Source organism: Petaurus breviceps, unplaced genomic scaffold (genome assembly GCF_028583685.1).
Source record: "Petaurus breviceps papuanus isolate PSGF00001 unplaced genomic scaffold, PetGlider_PUasm1.0 91041, whole genome shotgun sequence".
Taxonomy (NCBI): Eukaryota; Metazoa; Chordata; class Mammalia; order Diprotodontia; family Petauridae; genus Petaurus; species Petaurus breviceps.
Genome location: NW_027187400.1, coordinates 25,868,977 through 25,889,325, shown reverse-complemented (window position 1 = coordinate 25,889,325; position 20,349 = coordinate 25,868,977). Strand labels below are relative to the sequence as shown.

The 20,349-nt window shown below is 40.3% G+C and overlaps 2 protein-coding genes and 1 pseudogene across 12 annotated transcripts in view; 1 reads left to right on the top strand and 2 right to left on the bottom strand.

Annotated features, from left to right (window-relative positions):
* CA6 (carbonic anhydrase 6) overlaps positions 1 to 2,578 on the top strand; it is a 55,516-nt gene extending 52,938 nt beyond the window's left edge. For 8 of the 11 annotated variants that reach the window (XM_069079200.1, XM_069079195.1, XM_069079203.1 and 5 more), the window contains 2 exons: positions 1,484 to 1,613; positions 2,091 to 2,578. In XM_069079200.1, coding sequence (XP_068935301.1) covers positions 1,484 to 1,596 — 113 coding nt within the window. In that variant the 3' untranslated portion in view covers positions 1,597 to 1,613; positions 2,091 to 2,578. Of the gene's footprint in view, positions 1 to 1,483; positions 1,623 to 2,090 lie in introns of all 11 variants that reach the window. The other 3 variants (XM_069079197.1, XM_069079198.1, XM_069079196.1) reach the window with 3 other exon arrangements.
* A 6,305-nt stretch (positions 2,579 to 8,883) lies between these two features.
* On the bottom strand, positions 8,884 to 9,630 carry LOC138154014 (large ribosomal subunit protein eL14 pseudogene; annotated as a pseudogene).
* Positions 9,631 to 11,031: 1,401 nt separating this feature from the next.
* The window catches only part of LOC138154268 (solute carrier family 2, facilitated glucose transporter member 7-like), a gene marked incomplete at its 5' end in the record, with an annotated part of 32,785 nt that continues 23,467 nt past the window's right edge, over positions 11,032 to 20,349 (bottom strand). Inside the window, 4 exons of the mRNA XM_069078868.1 lie at positions 11,032 to 13,095; positions 14,068 to 14,195; positions 17,862 to 17,937; positions 19,541 to 19,642. Coding sequence (XP_068934969.1) covers positions 12,871 to 13,095; positions 14,068 to 14,195; positions 17,862 to 17,937; positions 19,541 to 19,642 — 531 coding nt within the window. The remainder of the gene's footprint in view (positions 13,096 to 14,067; positions 14,196 to 17,861; positions 17,938 to 19,540; positions 19,643 to 20,349) is intronic.

The following is a 20,349-nucleotide window of genomic DNA, read 5'->3' as shown; positions in this document are numbered from 1 at the left end:
TTTCTTGGATTTTATTGGTCATTGGGTACATTAGAGCATTGGCCCTAGTGTATCACACTGACAGTATAAGAGATCTTATACTCAGATCCTGGAAGTTCTTGAACCCCTGGTTCAGACATAGTGAACAAGCGTTCACTATTAATTAATGAAATTAATATAAAATTCAAGGTGGGGGGAACATTGGCACACTATGTAATCAAGAGAATTGTCCTGAAATGGGGGTATAGAGAAAGATTTTGGGGTTTCCTATGACCTAATAATAATAATAAATTAAATTAATCAACATCAATTAATAAATTAAATAGTAATAGCAACACTACTATTAGGTTAAAAGAGGCACTAAAATAATTTATAATTAATAATAATTATTAATAATAACAATAATCATGGTCATAGTTAACATTTATGTCTTGTACTTTAAGGTTTTCAAATGCCTCACATATATTATCTCATCTGATTCTTGTAACAATCCTGTGAAACAGGTGCTATTATTATCCCCATTTACAGATGGAGAAACTGAGGCTGAGAAAGATTAAGTGACTTGCCCAGGGTCAAAAAGATAGTATCTGAGGCAATATTTGAACTTGTTTTCCTGATTCCTTATATCAGTGGTTAGTCAGTGTTATTATGCTCTTGCAATTTGTTAGGCATTGTACAAAGTGATGGAAATACAAAGAAAGGGAACAGACAGCCCCTATTCTCAAGGATGTCACAGTCTAATGGGGGAGACAGCCCCCATATACAAAAACATGTATGAACCCCGTACAAACGTATACAAAAAGGCTCTAGACAAGACAAATCAGAGATTTGTCAACAGAGAGAAAACACTAACATTAAGGGCAATTAGTAAAGACTTCTTGCAGGAGGTTTTTAGCTGGGACTTTAAAACTCTGCAAACTCTTTTGGTTGCTCTCCCCATCACTAAACATTTTTTGAGAGTGCATCGCCAATACAGAAATCCTTATTTGCAAGTCATGTGCATGTGCATGCTAATAATGATAAACATGATAAAACTTAGAGAAATAGAAATGATAAAGAATAAGACACAGGTGAAATAATCTTGTATCCTAGAACTTTTAGGAAGCCACTGTTGTTTATTGAGTAGGATAGTGACATGGTTAGATCTCTCTTTAAGAAAAATGACCTTGGCAGCTGAGTGGAGAAGGGATTGTAAAGAAGAAATGAGGCAGGGAGACTAAAGAGGATATTGCAAGAGGTGATGAGGTTAGGAATAAGGCGGGAGTCCTGTGAGAGGCGAGAAAGGGCGTGTACGAGAGATAGGAAAGCAAAAGAGACAGTGTTGGCATCAGATCGGATCTGTGGGGTGGATAAGGAGTTGAGGATGGTACCAAGGTTGTAAGCCAGGGGGCCTGAGAGGATGGTGATGCCCTAGGCAGTGATAGAAGAGTTTGGAAGAGGGAAGGCTTTGGCGGGAAGGGGAAGACATCATGTAATGGGATCTGTGGTGCATATTACAAACCAGCTCTTCATACTCATTCTCCAAATACTTGGTCCTGCCAAAAAGGAAAAGAGTCCCAGTCCCAGTCCAAGCCCAAGCACAAGAACAAGGCAGCCAAGAGGCATAGCGACCACTGAAAGGCAGAAGCCTAGAGGTGAGCTGGGTGAGTGTGGGCTTGAGGGGAAGGCCATGGTGTGGATGTGCCTTGTGAAGTGGGGTGTTCTCACCTGTGTCAATAGAAGTGACAGTCTGTGTGTCTGGGTTGAGGTTAAGCTATAACAGCCCAAGGGGCCAGAAGGGGAAAGGTTGGGAGCAGGAACAGCTCAAGGAGAGGGAAGGTGTGTTTGGAGATAATTGGAGCAAGGTAGTCAAGTCTTCCCCACTGCCCCTGCTATTGTGGGGAGGGGGTGATTTGCACCCATCTTCCCACTCTTCTTCCTACTGGTTGATCATAAACTCCTTTGGGATCATACCACCTTCACCCTCCAACTTGGCCTGGTCTTTAAAGCCTTATGACCTCTCTAAACTGATTAGAATCATTTACTGGGAGAGGGAAATTTCATCTCTTTGCCAAGAAAGGTCCTCAATGTGTTGAAAGTCCCTTGATAAATGATGTTTTTTTTTTCCCTAGAATGTTCTGAAGGTTCCAGTGGTGGCTTTCTAAAGAAAAACCTTAGATACTTTTCTACAGTTTAAAAATGGCACTAAGGAGTCCATATTCATCAGAAATAAAATGAAGCATTGTAGATAACCATCATCGGCCACCAGCTTAGACCAAGAGCTGGAAGAAAACAATCCACCATTTCCTTCACAATTAAAAACATTCCTTTCTCTGGATCCTTACTTAGTTGTCCCCTTATCTATGCTAAGCTCCTTCTTGGATTACTAACCTTGTACATTTCCCAGATACCTTAGTGGAACTGCTATTGCTGAAATGATCAGATGATGTAATTAAGTTATACCTGGAGGGATTTAATAGAGACAGAACTGATAATAGAAATGGAAATCAATTACTTTCTGAATATCGATTTTCTACTGTTTTGATAGACATTAACTCTCAGCCAATCTGCCCTTCTCTTATGCATGGAGATAGAATAAAATTATTTGATGCTTTAAAAGTTGTAGTTTTATATGTATGTATTTTTCCTTTTTCTCAGATGTCTTACTCCTTGAGATACACTTAGGGACAAAACAGGGAAGAAATGAAATTAAGGAGAAAGAGGAGAGAGTGGGTATAAAGCTAACGGATGTCAAAAATAAGGATACCTCAGATGGACATCATTAGTTTACGCAACATTCTAGAACCGTAACCCCCAACCTCTACAAAGAAAAGAGGGAAGCATATTTACTCAGGTCCAAGGACCAAGCTTCTTTCTTGGTCATTTTAATTAAGCTACATTTTTTTGTTGTTGTTCTTTCTGTTTACATTGGCCATTGTGAACATTGTTTTCCTGGTTCTGCTGAATTCATTCTGCATTTATTCATATAAGTCTTCTCAGGTTTCTTTAAATTCTTCATATCCATCATTTTGTATGGTAGAATATTCATTTTCCTCAAGTACCACAATTTGTTTAGCCACACCCCAATCAATTGCCATTTGATTTTTTGCTATTGTGTTTCTATTTGCTATAATTTGGCTCACTTCATTGACACTTAGCATATGCCTACCCGGTGTTGAAAGGGAAGAGAGAATAAATGAAATAGATAAAATAGAAGGAATTCAGAAAAGGAAGAAATAATCTGCTGACTGAAGCCTAGAGCGAATGGGAAAGGATTTGGGGATGCATTTTGAAGGAAATGGTCCACATGTTTATGGTTACAGTTGGAACAAACTTCTTGTCCTTGATTAATTCAAGGAGGCATCCAGGCCTTGTTCACACCTAGCGAACAATTGATGTTTTCTAATCTGATAAATTTATCAGGGCTTAGCATCTTGACATTTACTTTAATTGGAGTGGAAGTAATATAATTGATCTATTCAATCAACCCCAGCCCACCCCTTATAGAATTATAATAAAGAAATGGACAAGGTCATCTGCATTGCCTTCATCTTTCCTTCAGGGTCCTTTTTATCTTTCTATCCTTCCACTATTGCACGCATGCGTGTGCTTGCATGCACACGCATGCACACATACACACTCTTTCATGTTGACAGTTCTCACTTGTTTTCATCTTTTCTCCCCCCTAGCATCAGGGTTTTTTTCTATGAATTCTTTTCTTCTACATTTAAATAACTAACAAATCAATGAAAATAAAACTTTTTTTAGCACTCACGTTCCAGATTTTGGGTGTTAATCATTGTGGGACACACCAATTGGAAACTGGTGTTACCCCTGCCCTTAAGAGGCTTATAATTTAATTGGGAAGAATGGATAGATCCATAAATGATAACTAGCAGAACCACATTGGCATATGCTAAGTGCCAAGGGACTGAGTCAAATAATAGAAAATAGAAACACTGTAGAAAATCAAGTGGCAATTGACTGTGGAATGACTAAAGAAATTTGGGTACATGACCATAATGGATATTGTTGTACCATATGAAATGATGAATATGAAGAATTTGGAGAAACCTGAGAAGGCTTATATGAATGAATACATAATGAAGTCAGAATAACCAGGAAAATAATATACACAATGACTACACCAGTGTAAACAGAAAGAACAACAAAAATGTAGTATAATTATAATGACCAAGAAAAAAAGTTGAACAAATACACTTCCCTCCTTTCTTTGTAGAAGTTGGGGATTATGGTTGTAGATTGTTGCATAAATTGTTGATGTGTTGATGTATTTTGCTCAATCTCTCTTTTTTTCTCTCTCTCTTTATCCTTTCTTATAAGAGATGGCTCATTAGGTAGAAGATAGAGAGGGATATATCCAGAAACTAAAATAAAAACAAAAGGTCTTGATAAAAAAAATAAAGAGATGTGAGAAAGTTAAAACCAAGATGGTGGAATAAAGGCAGAGACTCTCCTGAGCTCTACTAAATTATCACTCCAAATAAACTAAAATATGCCTCAAATTGAATTCTGGAGCAGCAGAACAAGTAAAAGGTCAGGGTGAAACAATTTTCCAGCCCAAGATAATGTGAGAGGTCAGCAGGAAAGTTCTGTCTTACCGGGGCGGTGGTTGGACCTAGAGCATGTTGTAGTGCAGGTCATGCCAGCAACAGGCATTGGGCCAGCTACATCTGTCATCCCATAGATGGTAAGGGGATCAGACAACTGTTCAGAAGGAGATTACAAGGGACTCTTTGCTCAGGATACTGTTGTATTGCCCATAGAGTTCTAGGTCAGAGTCCCAGGGTGAAGAGGGCCCTTTAGCCCACTAGCACTTGCAGCAGCAGACATACTTGGTCACAGGATGCCTGGTCACAGTTCCAGAGTGGAGAAGAGTACTTGTGATCACTCCCAGATCAGAGTGTAGTCCAGGAGAACAGTGACCACACATCTTCTAAGACATACCATCTTGGAAGGACTCAAAATTCCCAGACCTACAGAATTAGCTGGGAAAATAGCACCACAAAACTGAAACTTGGGATAGTGCCCCATCTACCACAGGAGCAGAGGGCAACTTTAACAAAAAAAAGTTATAAGTCAAGAAATAGTCTGGGAAAATGAGCAAATAAAAAAAGAAGAACTTGACTAAAGACTATGAAGTCAAAACAGCCACATGCAAAGCTTCAGAGGAAAACATGAATTGGTCAGAGGCCCCAAAAAGAATTTCTGGAAGAGCTCATAAAGGCTTTCAAAAATAAAATGAGAGGTAGAAGAAAAATTGGAAAAAGAAATGAGAATGATGCAAGAAAATCATGAAAAGAGAGTCAATAGCTTGGTAAAAGAGGCACACACACACACACACACACACACACACACCCCAATCTGAAGAAAATAACACCTTAAAAAACAGAATTTGCCAAATGGAAAAGAAGGTACAAAAACTTACTGAAGAAAATATCTTAAAAAGTAGAATTGGGCAAGTGGAAGCCAATGACACCACAAAATATCAAGAAACAATAAAACAGAATCAAAAGACTGAAGAAAATAGGAGAAAATGTGATTGATTTCGTTGAAAAAAAAAATAACTACCCTGGAAAATAGATTGAGGATAGATGATTTAAGAAATATTAAACTACCCAAAAGAAATATTAATTGAATACTGTTATGCTATAAGAAATGATGAGCAGGATGCTCAGCCATTCCCTAAAAGCCATGATAAAAAAAAAAAGAACCTAGACATAATATTTCAAGAAATTAGCAAGGAAAACTAACCTGATATACTAGAACCAAAGGGTAAAATATAAATTGAAAGAGTCCATCAATTACCTCCTGAAAGAGATCCCAAAATGAAAACACCCAGGAATATTATAGCCAAATTCCAGAACTCTCAGGTTAGGAAGAAAATATTGCAAGCAGTTAGATAAAAACAATTCAAATATCATGGTGTCACAGTAAGGATAACACAAGATTTAGCAGATTTTACATTAAATGATTGGAGGGTTTAGAATGTGAGATTCTGGAGGGCAAAGAAGTTAGAATTATAACCATTATTTTTTATTAATTATAACCAAGTAATAATAAATTATTTTTATTAATTATAACCAAATGAGAATTGTCTACTCAGCAAAAGTAAATATAATTGGGGAAGCTAGGTGGCACAGTGAATAGAGCACTGGCATGGAGTCAGGAGGACCTGAGTTCAAATCCAGTCTCAAACACTTAACACTTACTAGCTGTGTGACCTTGGGCAAGTCACTTAACCCCAATTGGCCTGCCCTCTCCCATCCAAAAAGCAAAAAAAAAAAAGTAAATATAATCCTTGAGGGGAAAAATGAATACTCAACGAAATAGAGGACTTTTAAGCATTCCTGATGAAAAGACCAGAGCTGTTAATAAATAATTATTTTAATAAAATAATTTAAGTTATTTTATAATAAAACTTGACTTTCAGATACAAAACTCAAGAGAAGCATACAAAGGGAAACAGGAAAGGGAAATCATAAGGGACTTAACAAGATTAAACTGTTTACATTCCTACATGGGAAGATGATTATTTGTAACTCCTAAGAACTTTATTATTAGGGCAATAAGAAGGAATATCTACAGAGAGAGGGCATAGTTGTAAGTTGACTATGATGGAAGGATTTTAAAAAATAAAATTAAGGGGTGAGAAAGAAGGATGCATTGGGAGAATGAGGAAAGGAGAGGTAGAATATCTCACATAAGGAGGCATGAAAGGAAGAGCTTTTACAATGGAGGGAAAGATGGATGGGGTGGGGTGGCAGGCAATGCTTGAACTTAACTTTCAATGGAACTGGCTCAAAGAGGAAATAACACAAACTCAGTTGAGTGTGTATATATTCTATAAAATCTGTTTTGTTCTACAGGGAAGTAGGAGGGGAGGGGAATAAAAAAGAGGGGAACTACCAGAAGAGAGGGCAGATTGGGGGAAGCAGTGGTCAGAAGCAAAACAGACTTCTGAGGTGCAGACAACATGAAAGGAGAGACAGAGAAAAGGATGAATGGGAAAAAAAAATAGAATGAAGGAAATGCACAGTTAATAATTATAACTGTGAATGTGAATGGGATGAGCTCACCCATAAAATGGAAGTAGATAGCAGAAGAGATTAGAAAGCAGAATCCAATAACATGTTGTTTACAAGAGACGTACTTGAAACAAAAAGATACACACAGAGTTAAGAAAATGGAGAAGAATTATTATTATATCATATTATGTTTCAGCTGAAGTAAAAAAGGCAGTGGTAACACGTGATTTCAGACAAAGTGAAAGCAAAAGTAAATCTAATTAAAAGTGATAAGTAGGTGTGGTGGGTGAAAGATGAAATGACTGAAAAAAATGGTTTGAACTTCTGAGCATATTAGTTTATTAAGCAATTATGTGCCAATTGCCCAACAAATCAGGACAAATAGTTTCTCTCAGCTTTGGCATTAGACTCTGAATACAGGGGAAAACAGATTTTTATACTTTTAAAACAATGAATTATATAAGTCCAATTAATTAAAAGAAAACAACCAGGATACAAAATTAGGCAATCTAATATCTAATTGGGGAAAGATTAGAGACTTTCCAAGTTGGGAAGGGGAGAGTGAATAGGTGCAGTTTCTTAAAATCAGAAAAAGAGGTGTCTCACTTCCTCCAAGTGTCTGTATACAATCAAAGGAACATGGAAACAATAACTGATTGATCAGTATGGGGTCAATTTTCAGATGAGACATATGGGTTGCTTGAGATGTGTAATTGTGAGAAAACTCCCTGAATCAATATTCAGATCTGACCAAGTCCTTAGTTAGGGGTCTTTAAGCAACAGGTAGAGGTGGTCCAGCTTTATAGTCACATAGGGCTGTGTTCAAGCAATGAAACCAAGTCCTCTCATAATTCCAACAAGTAAATAAAGTTTTCTCACAAGACAGAAATTGAACTAGACCCATAATCGAATAGAAGGGAAACTGAACTAGCTTGAGAACTGAGTCACAAGAGTCAATGTGTTTTACTCAATTTCTACTACCACTTGGTGTTCTAATCCCCTCAGTTTTCTCACAGGAAAACTACATTTTGCTAAAAGGTGCCATAGACAATGAAGTAATATCAGTATTAAATACATATATGTGCCAAATGGTATAGCATCCAATTTTTTTTTGGATGAAGGCAAGGCAATTGGAGTTAAGTGACTTGCCCAAGGTCACACAGACAGTAAATATATCAAATGTTTGAAGCTGGTCTTCAGGTCTTCCTGACTCCAGGGCCAGTGCTTTATTCACTGAGCCACCTAGCTGCCCCCAGCATTCAAATTTTTAAAGGAAAAGTTAAATGAGTTACAGCACAGCTAGGCAGCAAAACAATACTAGTGGGGGACCTCAACTTTCCCCCTTGGAATTAGATAAGTCTAATAAAAAATAAACAAAAAAGAAGCTAATGAGTTGAATAGAATTTTAAAAAAAGTTAGACATGAAAGCTCTCTGAAGAAAACTGAATGGGAATAGAAAGGAATATACATTTCCTCAGTGGTATATAGCACCTATGAGAAAATTGACCTTGTACAAGGGCATTAAAAACCTCATAACTAAAAGTAGAAAAGCAGAAATACTAAATACATCCTTCCTAGATCACAATGTAATGAAATTATATTTAATAAAGAGTCATGGAAATATAGATCCAAAATTAATTGGCAACTAAATAATCCTAAAGAACAAATAGGTCAAAGAACAAATCATAGAAACAATAATTTCATTAAAGAGAATGATAACAATGAGACAACATATTAAAATTTATGGAATGCAGTCAAAGCAATACTTAAGGGAAAATTTATATCTTCAAATACTTATACTATCTATATCTTGTTTATACATTGTTGTTTTCTTTTTTTTGTCTAGGAGAATATTTATTTGATTTTGGGCAGCCTCTTATTTTTTGGCCTTTGGAGCAGCTGCTTTCTGGGAGTGTGCCTTCTGGACAGGTTCCTTCTGATCAGGTCCCTTCTTGGCTGGGGCCTTCTGGCTGAAGGCTTTCTGACCTTTCTGGCCTGTCTGGCCAGGCTGCCTTCTGGCCCTCAGCCTTCTTTGAGGGGATCTTCTTGGCGGAGACCTTTGCAGCAAGTGCCTTCTGGGCGGCTCCCTTCTTGGGAGACCCCTTCTGGGCGGATGCCTTCTGGACCTTCTCCACTTCATGCTTGATAATTCTATTTCTCATTTTCTTGTCCTTCATGACTTTGTAATGGTCAAAATCTGTCATCTTGGCTTTCTGTTCTCTGGCTTCTATCTTCTTGGCCCATCTCATGACTTTCCATTTTGTACTGATCTTTCCCTTCTCCCACGCAGCCCAGACATACTTCTGATGGGCACTGTGTGGGAACTTGGGCATGAGGTCTTTGAGTTGCACACACTTAAATGGCATGGCCTGCCTCCTCACACTGCTGCAGGGGCCATCAACCAAAGCCTGGTTCTGGTTGGTCATGTCCACAATGGCCACCAGCTTGCTGGTGTGTGGCCTGAAGGAGATGTAGGCCACGCGGCCATTCTCCACATAGCGCTTGAACACCATGTTGGTGGCACCGACCGACTACATTGTTGTTTTCATGTTTCTACTGTGTGAGCTGGGACTGTTTTTGACTTTCTTTGTGTCTCCAGTGCCTAGCACAACGCTTGATGCATAGTAGGTACTTAATAATGCTTGTTGACGTGACTTGACCCAGTAAAGCCATGCAGCCAGCAGTCACTGACCTCTGTGATATGTGACCTTAATACTCAACTTCTCTGAAGCTGACTAAACTTCCAGAGGCAGGTGAACTGGACTCCAGGCAAGCTGTGGAGGAACTTTAGCTGTGGACCAGCCAAGAAACCATTGTCTCAGATGTGAGCAGTGTTCTGGGTGTATTATTAGCTTTGTGACCCTACACAAGCAATGCCAGTAAATGAGATTTATACTTATGAGAGGGAAAGTGGTATAGTAGATAGAGGGCCATCCTTTGAATCATGAAGATCTCTGACAGGTATTGACTGTGTGACCCTGAGCAAGTCACTTAATCTTTGGCTCTAGGTAACTGTCTAAGATTATAAGTGAGTTTCTATTTTGTATCCATGGAGGGTTTTCACATCAGGAGTTTCCTACATAGATCTTGACCAAGGACTCTCCAGATTCTCATTTCTCTCTCTCTCTCTCTCTCTCTCTCTCTCTCTCTCTCTCTCTCTCTCTCCCTCTCTTTCTGTATGGGGGCAGGTGGTGGTACAGTGGATACAGTGCTAGGTCTGGAGTCAGGAAGACCTACTAACTGTGTGACCAGGGCAAGTCACTTAACCCTATTTGCCATTAGTTTCCTCATCTGTAAAATGATTGGAGAAGGAAATGGCAAAGCACTTCAGTATCTTTGCCAACAAAACCCCAAAGGGGATCACGAAGAGTCAGATACAACTGAAATGACTGAATAACAACTATCTATCTATCTATCTATCTATCTATCTATCTATCTATCTATCTATCTATCTATCTATCATCTATCTATCTATCTATCTGTGTGTATATACATAAGCATAGATATACATATAAAATATATAATTCTATATACATATGAATATATAATTATGCACACACATTTTTTTGTGTTTCCAACAAATATTTTTGAGATTTAAAGGTGAGTCTGCCCATTATTTTTATAATCAGAAACCCAAATGAGAGTAAACAAATGAAGCCAAGCATAGAACCAACTGTATTACTCTAATTTGAAATCTTCAAGTCAAAGATGAAACTCTTGTAACTTTTTTACTTAAAAAGGCACACCAGTTAAACAATGAATTGTTGATATTAATTTAGCTCAATCCTTACCCATCAATGAATTCACCTTTCCTAGATTTGTGTAGAAACTTGCTACTTACTATAGGTTCCAAGAAATTATTCTAAACATACACATGTGTTAAGGATGGTTCAGATACCCACTCATCTCCAGATCACTTAATCTGCCTGACAGTTTTGGGAATTGGCTAAACAATTAGTTAACTCAGTGAAAACGTTTCACATTTATTTGTTCATTCAAATGCTTATTAAACACCTACTTTGTACAGAGTGTGGAGCCAGGCACTGGCTTGTAAGTCATGTTATATAAGCTATAGAAGACATGGGCCCTGCCCACATGGACCTTACTGTCTATTAAGGGGTGAATATACAGAGATTACCATAATATACAATAAAACATGATAAGTGCTTTAAAGAGGTATAAAACAGAGGTTCAGGGGACAAGATAACTACCAATAGAGAAAGGTTCCTGGTTCTGCAGTGGATAGAGCACTGGGCCTAGAGTCAGGAAGACCTGAGTTCAAATAATCTTCAGACATTTACTAGCTATGTGACCTTAGACAAGTCACTTCACCCCTGCCTCAGTTTCCTCAAGTGAAAAATGGGGACAATAAGAGCTTACCTTGCAGGGCAGTTGTGAGGATCAAATTAGATAATATTTGTAAAAAGTACTTGTTTGGCACATATTATATAAATGCTTCTTCCTTTCCCTTCCATGATTCCCTTCCTTTCTATCCTGCCTTTCCCTTCACTTCTGTTTTCCCTCCCTCCCCTTCCCTTTCCTTCCCTTCTTTTCTAACTTTCCCTTCTTTTCTCTTCCTTTCCCTTTGCTTCCCTTCCCTTTTAGCCTTCCCTTTCCTTCTATCTTTCCCTTCCCTTCCTTTGCCTTCCCTTCTATCTTTCCCTTCCCTTCTAATTTTCCCTTCCCTTCTCTTCTATCTTTCCCTTCCCTTCCATCCTTCCCTTCCCTTATCTTCTATCCTTTCTTTTCCTTATGGCCTTCCCTTCCTTTCTTGGAGGGGATAGCATCTGAGCTGCTTTAAATGGTTGGTAGAAGTTCAATAGGAAAAGGTGGTTAAGGGGGACATTCCAAGTATAGAGCCTCTAGCTTGGCCAGAGCATAAAATGGATGGAGGAGGGCAATTTGAGAGAAAGCTAGAAAGTGAAGGTGGTTCCAGATAGCGGAGAGCACATTGAATCACAGGTAAATGAGTTTGAACTTTATTCAGTAGGTAGTAGGGACCCACTGAACAGTCTTGAGATTTATGTTTAAGAAAGGTTATTCTGGCAGGGAATTGCATTGGAAGGGGAAGGGAACAATAAGTTAATACAAAATAGTTAGGGGAGAGGACAACAAAGGAATGTGGTAGCCAGGTAGAAGTGGGAACAGAGAGGAGGGGATCACTGTGAGAGAGGTGGTAAAAGATTACTTGGTAACTGGTGGGATGTGAGAGGTGGAAGGGTTATAGAAAACTCCAAGGTCACAGGAACAGAGGAACAGAGGGAATGGTGGTGATGCTCCAGGCAGAAGGAGTGGAGTCAGAAGGAAGAGAAGGCTGGGGGTGGGAGGTGGGAGAGAAGAGAATAAGCTTGGCTTGGACCTGCTTAGTCCTAGGGAGGGATGTTCTGTGGGATGCTGGAACCTTCAGAAGAGAGGTCAGGGCAGGAGATAATAGTGGCAGTTAGAACCCCAAGGTCTCAGAGTAGAAAAGGAAGTCAGATGCCACTGGGTACTGCCCTTACCTGAAAAGAATCCCTGTCTCCAACATCCCCACAGTGGGCATGAATAAGTGCCAGTTGACCTGATTTGACATTAAAGTGATCCTATACTTAGGGAGTAGGAAGACAATGAGAAACGTGGGAAGGAGATGGAAAAAGAAAGTTAAGGAGGTAGGAAAAGAGCCCTGTGCAGGTCATGTAGGAGAGAAGCCATAGCCTCTGAGTGCCTTTAGGCCACCAGTAAGGGAGCAAGGTTAGTAGCTCCCTGCTACAATGACCTTGAGCTACTACTGTCTTCTCTAGGGAGACTTTACAATTAGGCGAAGTAGCAGAATGATGAAGGATGGGAAGAGGTTGCTGGTGACTGGCAGTGATGGTGGGTAGCATTAAAAATGTGTTTCCTTGGCAGAAGTTGCATGTGGGCAAGGGCTGAAGTCCATTGTTTCTTCTTTTTTCTTCTCTGGGATTACCACCTTATTTCTTTTGGCAAAAGTCTGGTTGATTTCCACAAATGTTTTGCCCTTGGTCTCAGGAATAACCACATAGATGTAAATGGCAGTGAAGAGGCAGATTACTGCGAAGATGATGAAGCTGTAGGCACCAATACCCTCCTAAGCCAGGGCACAAAGAAAACAGGAAATATAAAGTTATAGTGGGATATCTCCAGTTATCTCTTTTTAGGAGGATAAAACCTTTTACCTCATTAGACCACGGGTCCCAATCTGAAGGTCTGCTGGCTCCTCTGGGGATATTACAAGGGGTTTGAAAATCTATACATTGCTGTTGGTACTGTCCAGTCATGTCCAACTCTCCATGACACCGTTTGGGGTTTTCTTGGCAAAGATACTGCAGTAGATTGCTATTTCTTTCTCTAGCTCAGCAACCAAGGTGAAGTGACTTGCCCAGGGCCATACAGCTAGTAAGTGTCTTAGACCAGATTTAAACTCATAAAGATGCATCTTCCTGATTCCAAACCCAGTGCTCTATCCACTGTGCTACCTGGCTGTCTGTGACAAATAGTTAAATGATGATGATGATCATCATCGCTTGAATTTGCATAGATCTTTAAAGGTTTGCAAAGTGCTTTACAAATATTATCTCATTTGATCCTGATGACAACCCTGGGAAATCACTGTTATTTTTATCTGTACTTGACAGATGAATAAACTAATTCTTAGAAAGGTTAAGTTCTTTCCTCATGGTCACACAAGTCGTAAGTATTTGAGACTGTTTTCGAATTCTGTTGTTCCTAACTCCAGGTCTAGTGCTTTGGAGGTAGCTAGGTGGCTCACTGAACCTGGTAGTCAGGAAGACCCAAGCTCAAATTTGTTCTCAGACAAACTAGTTGTGCAACCCTGGGCTAGTCATTTAACATCTACCCATGTCAACTGTAAAATGAGAATAATAATAATATTACCTGTCTCCCAGAGTTGTGGTGAAGATCAAATGAGATAATTTTTGTAAAGCACTTAACATAGTACCTAGAATACAGTAAGTGCTGAATAAATGCTTAGAGACTAACTGATTAGTTAGGTGGGAAGAAGCAAGGGGGTTGCTAAAGATGGGAAAGCAACCTCACTCACCTGGATGGATGGAAACACCAGTCCTATGATGAAATTGGTGAGCCAATGGACAGCCCCATCCACCATAAAAGCAGCTGGCCGGGAGGACTGCAGAAATATTTCAGTCCTTACTACTGAGGGAACAGGACCTTAGTGGGTAGAGAGAAGAAAGTGAAGGAGGAAACAGAGGGAGCCACAGACAGATTCTTCTCTAGGGGCCCTCCAAATTCCTACTGGGGTTCTTGTATCCTGCTTTTAGCTCAAAACTTGGACTGCTGGGAGAGTTAAATGTATAGGAAGCCAGGTGGTACAATAGACAGTATGTACTACTTTGCTTGGGGTTTGGAATACCTGGGTTCAAATTCTACCACTGGCACTAGCTGTGTGACCCAGAGCAAGTCATTTTGCTTCAAGGTGCCTTAGGGAATTCAGGATCACCTATTTAGAGCTGGAATGCATCTCAGAGGTCCTTTGTTTTTACAACCAAGGAAACTGAGGCCCAGAAAATTCCAATGACTTGTCCAAGGTCATCAGTGTAATAGGTGGCAGTGACAGAGCTGAACTCAGGCTTTCCAACTCCAAGTAGTATTTTCTCACTATTCTTGCCTTTGTTACTTATCTCCTAATCACCTACAATTTACTTAGGAGAGAGACAGGTTTAGGAGAGAGACATCTGCTTTGATGGAGAAGGTTCCCATGCTGGGATTTTACTATTCTGACAAAGCCCCATATTTTTATATTTGAATGAGAATTAAAAACAAACACCCTGGACAAGACTGGCCACATGAAACCATCTCCAAGTGGTCAAAAAATGAGCTTCAGACTATTAATAGAGGCGAAATGGAGAATATTTCTTTTTTTCAGAGTTAGTAATAGATAGATATCATTAGTCAAAAATAGATAGATAAGGGGCACCAGCCCCAGAGTCAGGATGACCTGGGATCGAATCCAGGCTTAGATACTTAGTACCACACCCAGAAATAACTGGGGTGTAACCTTGATCAAGTTACTTAACCCCAATTGCTTAAAAAAAAATAGATAGATAAGGGGAATGCTATAGACAGACCAAAAGCCTTATAGACTAGGCCAACTTAGAAGGTAGAGAGTTCCCTCTCCTTCTCAGGTTAATTAGAGAATTTTTGCTAAGACTAAGGGGCCTCTGAGGTCCCTTCTGACTCTGAGATTCCGTGAATACCTCCAGGTCATCCATCTTATGCCATAGATTTAGAGGTGGGACCTTTAAGGCCATCTAAGTCCCACCCACCCATTGTTTAGATGAGGCAGCTGAGGGTCAGAAGCTAATTGACTTGTCTTTGGTCACACCTGGTATGAGCATTTGCAGGTGAGACTTGAACTCTAATCTTTCTGAGTCCAGTATACTAGGGCCATGCTGCCAGTTGGTTGTGAGCCATTGTTCTTCAGAGAAGAGAGGAAGCTTCCTTGAAGCCTTTTAAAATACAATTCCAACCAGAACAAGGATTTCCACCTGGACAGATAAAGGGTGTTATGGATGCCATTAAAGTCTGTGTTTAGAGCAAATGCTACCACCTTGTGGTGAAATAGAGGTACCACAGGAGAATATCTATGGTAACCAACCCCACCATTTTGGTTTCCTTTCAGACGCTTTCTTAAGGTCGTAGTTGGAAGGTCCAAGGATTATAGTTTTAGAACTGGAAGGAGCCTCAAAGGTCATCTAGAGCCAGAGCTGTCAAAGTCATGGCCCCACCTGAACCAGATTAAATATAATTTTGGAAATGTTTAGCAAAATAAGTAAAAATACAATACCACTAAATCTTAATTGGTAATTTTCTAAGTCAATAGAGAGGCCCCACTCATTCTAGACCAAATCTCTCATTTTGCAGAAGAGGAAATTTGGACACAAAGAGGTGAATCATTGCAAATTGCAAATTATCATCTCTTGGTGTGGTTAAGTCTCTAACCCAAACATCTAGGCTTCCCAGTACTCTTTTCTTTCTTATTTCATGAGGCTGAAAACTCTCATGAGATAGTCCTCAGTAACTGAGAGTTCAAGGGAATGAATGATTCTAGGTAATAAACCAAACCAGCACTGGGAGTGATGATTTAGAGCAGGGGTTCTTCACTGGGGTTGGATCAGTGGATAGATTTCAGGGGAGTCTGGAAACGTGGGTGAGAAAATTTGTTTCTTAGTTTACTTTCAATTCTGTTTTATTTATTTATTTTTTGCCTTTTTTTTTGAGGGCAATTGGGGTTAAGTGACTTGCCCAAGGTCACACAGCTAGTTAGTATTAAGTATCTGAGGCTGCATTTGAACTCAGGCCCTCCTGGCTCCAGGACCAGTGCTCTGTTCACTTTGCCACCTAGCTGCCCCCAAATCCTGTTTTATTTCTATACATTTAAAAACAGCATTCTGAGAAGAGATCTGGAAGCTTCATCAGATTGTCAGACTGTCCATGACACATGTAAAATATATTAAGCATGGAGAGTTTTTGCATAAACTTTCCCCCAAGCTCGGAATGGCTCCTCCTCCTCGACTGCCCACTAGATTATCTACTTTCCTTCAAGGGTCACCTCAAGTCCTATCTCCTCTCAAAAGCCTCTCTTGACTTTCTTCTCCCTGTTCCCTCCTTCCTCAAATTACCTTTTTATGGCATATTCCCATGTTAGAATGTAAGCTCCTTGTGGGCAGGGATAGTTCTAAAGATTAGGAAGTTTTACTTTACAGAGTCTAAATTTATTTGCCTCCATTTTCCATCCAATGTTTTGTCCCCAGGAGCAGAGCTAGTCTTCTGTGTGACAGCCTTCTAAATACTTGAATATTAACTGAGTCTTCTGTACTTAATTTTGTTTTAATGATTTCCCAGCAGCAAGCACTATGCCTTACATAAAGCAGACACATAATAAATGCTAGTAGAATTAAAGAATTATTGTTGCTGCCCAGTTGTTTCAATTGTATCTGACTCTTCTTGGAAATTTGGGTTTTCCTTGGCCAAAATATTGCCATTTCCTTCTTCAGCCCATTTTACAAATAAGGAACCGAGGCAAACAGGGTTAGGTGACTTGTCCAGAGTCACACAGCTAGTAAAGTGTCCAGGGTCAAATTTGAAATCAGGTCTTCCTGACTCTAGGCCCAACGATCTATGCACTATGGTGCCCCCTAGCTGCCCTAGTGAGAAGTACAGATATGCATATATTGGAGAAGATCTTAGCAACCAGGGACATTCTCCACAAAGGACAACAGCTTAGTTTTCTCAATTGGCAAATGAAAGAGTGGGGCTACATGGCCTCTGAGGTGTCTTCTGGTTCCAGATCTGTGACCTTATATAATACAGGCTTAGACATGTGCCCTTTTGGACATGTAGGGGTAGGAGAGGGTGAGGTGTCCCTGCCCCTTCCTGCAGCATTCAAACTTTGGTCTCTCTTTGTTGGCCTCTGGAAGGCCTCCTTTTTGTTGATAGAACCATGGAGACATCTTCCCCTCTGTTTTGGAGAAAGAAACAAAATTCCGATATGGAAAGGTTTCTTGCCTTCATGCCCAGAATTGATTCTGGGCTTGAACACTCCTTCTGTAAATGCATATTAGCAAGTTATAGCATTAGAAAGATTCTTGCAGTCATTGAGTGATTAAGTGACTTGCTTAGGGTCACCCAGCCAGAATGTCAGAAGCAAGGTTTGAACCCAGGCCTTCCTGACTCTCTCTAAGCACTACACTATGCCAGGTTTCCTCTCTGTGATTCATAGGAACAGTTTTTATCTTCTAAATGACATTGGTTGGGCTACTGCCTTCTCTGGAGTCAGGAGGCAGATGGAGAGGAGAAACCTATCCAGATACTTACTGGGCCCCGTGGAGTGGCCTGCGATGTAGGAGAAGACGCAGATGATGCTCAGGTAAGACAGCTCTTGAACCTTGTTCTGTGGAGAAGAGGAATTGATAGTTCTAATTACAGGCTAGGAGGTAGGAAAGGATAAAAGTAACCAGGCTGCCTTAAAAGGGAATCTGCAAGGCCAGCATAGCTTATTCATGTGCAAAGGATTTGAGGGTTTTAGTGGACTGAAAAATTATCATCAACTCCCTTTTCCTGGAAACAATGAATCTATTAATGCACTATGAGATTACACTGCTGACTCATCGAGTTTGAATTCCCACTAGAATCACCAGATCTTTTTCAGACAAACTGATGCTGATCTCTCTGTCTCTCTCTGTCTCTCTTTCTCTTTCTCTCTCTCTCCTCCCCTCCACCCCCTCCCTCCCTCTGTCTGTCTGTCTCTTTCTCTCTCTCTCCTCTCTCTTCTCCCTCCCTCCCTACTTCTTTCTCTCTCTCTCTCTGTCTCTCTGTGTCTCTCTCTCTGTCTCTGTCTGTCTGTCTTTTTTTCTCTCTCTTCTCCTTCCCTCCCTCCCTCTCTCCCTCCCTCTCTCTCTCTTTCTCTGTCTCTCTGTTTCTCTGCTTTCTTTCTCTCTGTCTCTCTCTGTCTCTCTCAAACACACCCCTCTTCCTCCATCTATCTCAGCTCTGTATCATCTGCAAACTTGACAAGGGTGTCATCTCTGCCTTTATCTAAGTCACTGATAACAATGTTAATCAGAGCAGGGCTGAGTGAAGATCCTAGAAACCTACCCTGGGAGACCTTCCAGACTGATACAAAAGTATTAGCGGTTATTCACTGGACTTGGCCATTCAAACAATTCTGAAGTCTAATAACAGTACTCTCATCTAGTTCACATTTCTACATCTATTCCACAAAAAGAGCATAGATGCTTTATTTATGAATGCTGTCTTAGCTGTGTGATTCTGGGCAAATTCCTTCACATCTCTGAATTTCAGTTTCCTCGCTGGTGAAATGAAAATAATAACACTATGGAAAGTGATGGGCCATCTTCAGTTGTCCTGATCTATATCTGGCCACTGGACCTAAATGGCTCCGGAGGAGAAAGTGAGGCTGGTGACTTTGCACACCTTCCTCACTTAAATCCAATTCCCTTTCAAGTCATGGTGTTACTTTCCTGATGTCATGGCCCTCTTAGAGAACGAAGGACAAATCACACAATCACAACGAGCTATGGAAACGAGTGATTATTATTATTACTTATTGTTGTTCTATTATTATCTTGTTATTTTTGTTACTCTACTATGATAATTGCTATTGCTATTTTAAAAAGAATTTTAATTTGTTATTTATTTATTGTTATTACTCTGCTGAAGCCATTACAGTTTGGTGCTGGGTGAACAGGGAACGTGAGGGAATTTTTAAATATCTGGGCATTATCTAAGGAGAGTGTAGGTAACTATGATTTTCTTACGGTCCAAGAATTTGGAAACTTATTCGCCACGTTCTTTCTTGGTGACTCAGTGAGCGCACCCTGAGAACTTCCCAGCCCGAGTCAGGAGGGGAAGGCCTCACTTATCTCTAGCTTCCTCTCCCTGGCTCTGGTCTCTCTCTCCCTCTTGTCATCCGTGAGCAGGCCCTCTTAGATTCTCCTAGATCCAACAGGAAGCAGAGCCATCCTGTTTCTCACCTGGAAGATGAGAGCAAGGGTCAGCACCACACAGGCCGAGCCACATATTCCGTAACCAACCAGCAGGAGGAGCCGTCTCCCCAGAAGTTCCACAATGAAAGCCTGAGAAGACAAGGCAAAGTGAATTCTTTTTGCAGACCCCTGGATAGTCTATTTTAAAGAGAGGCAAGGGCTTGAAATGGGAGGTTCCTAGACTACTTTAGCAGGGACTGTAGTCCCTTTATTCTTCCTCAACTCCATTCCTTCTTGCCTATTGATGTTCCTAAAGCACACTGCTTTTTATCATGTCACTCCCCTACTCAAGAATTTACAATAACTCCCTATTATCTGGAACATTGTCTGACCTTCTCTACCAACTCTCTACCAACCAGACCCTGACTTATCTATCCAGTCTAATCTTTATTATTTCCCACCATTCACCCTCTGTTCCTACTCAGCCCATCTGTGTTCTCATTGTCTCCTGCATGTACCTTGGTTCATGTTGCCTGGCCTGGTTTTTGTTTTTCTCTCCTCTCCCACCTATCTTTCATGGTCCAGCTCAAGTCTAAACTTCCTGATTGATGGAGCTGCGTTTCAGTGAGGTTCCCCACCTTTCTTTTTTCTTCCTATTACCCGTGTTTCCCCGATAATAATACCTATCCCGAAAATAAGCCCTCCCCTTACTGTGTAAGATTCCTCTAAAATAAGCCCTCCCCCAAAAATAAGCCCTATTGAGATTGCTACTGTAGTGAAGGTGATCCCCTGCGCTACACGCTACATTATGGTACCCTCTGTATGCACCGTTCTCCCCCCCCCCCCCCCCCCCCCCC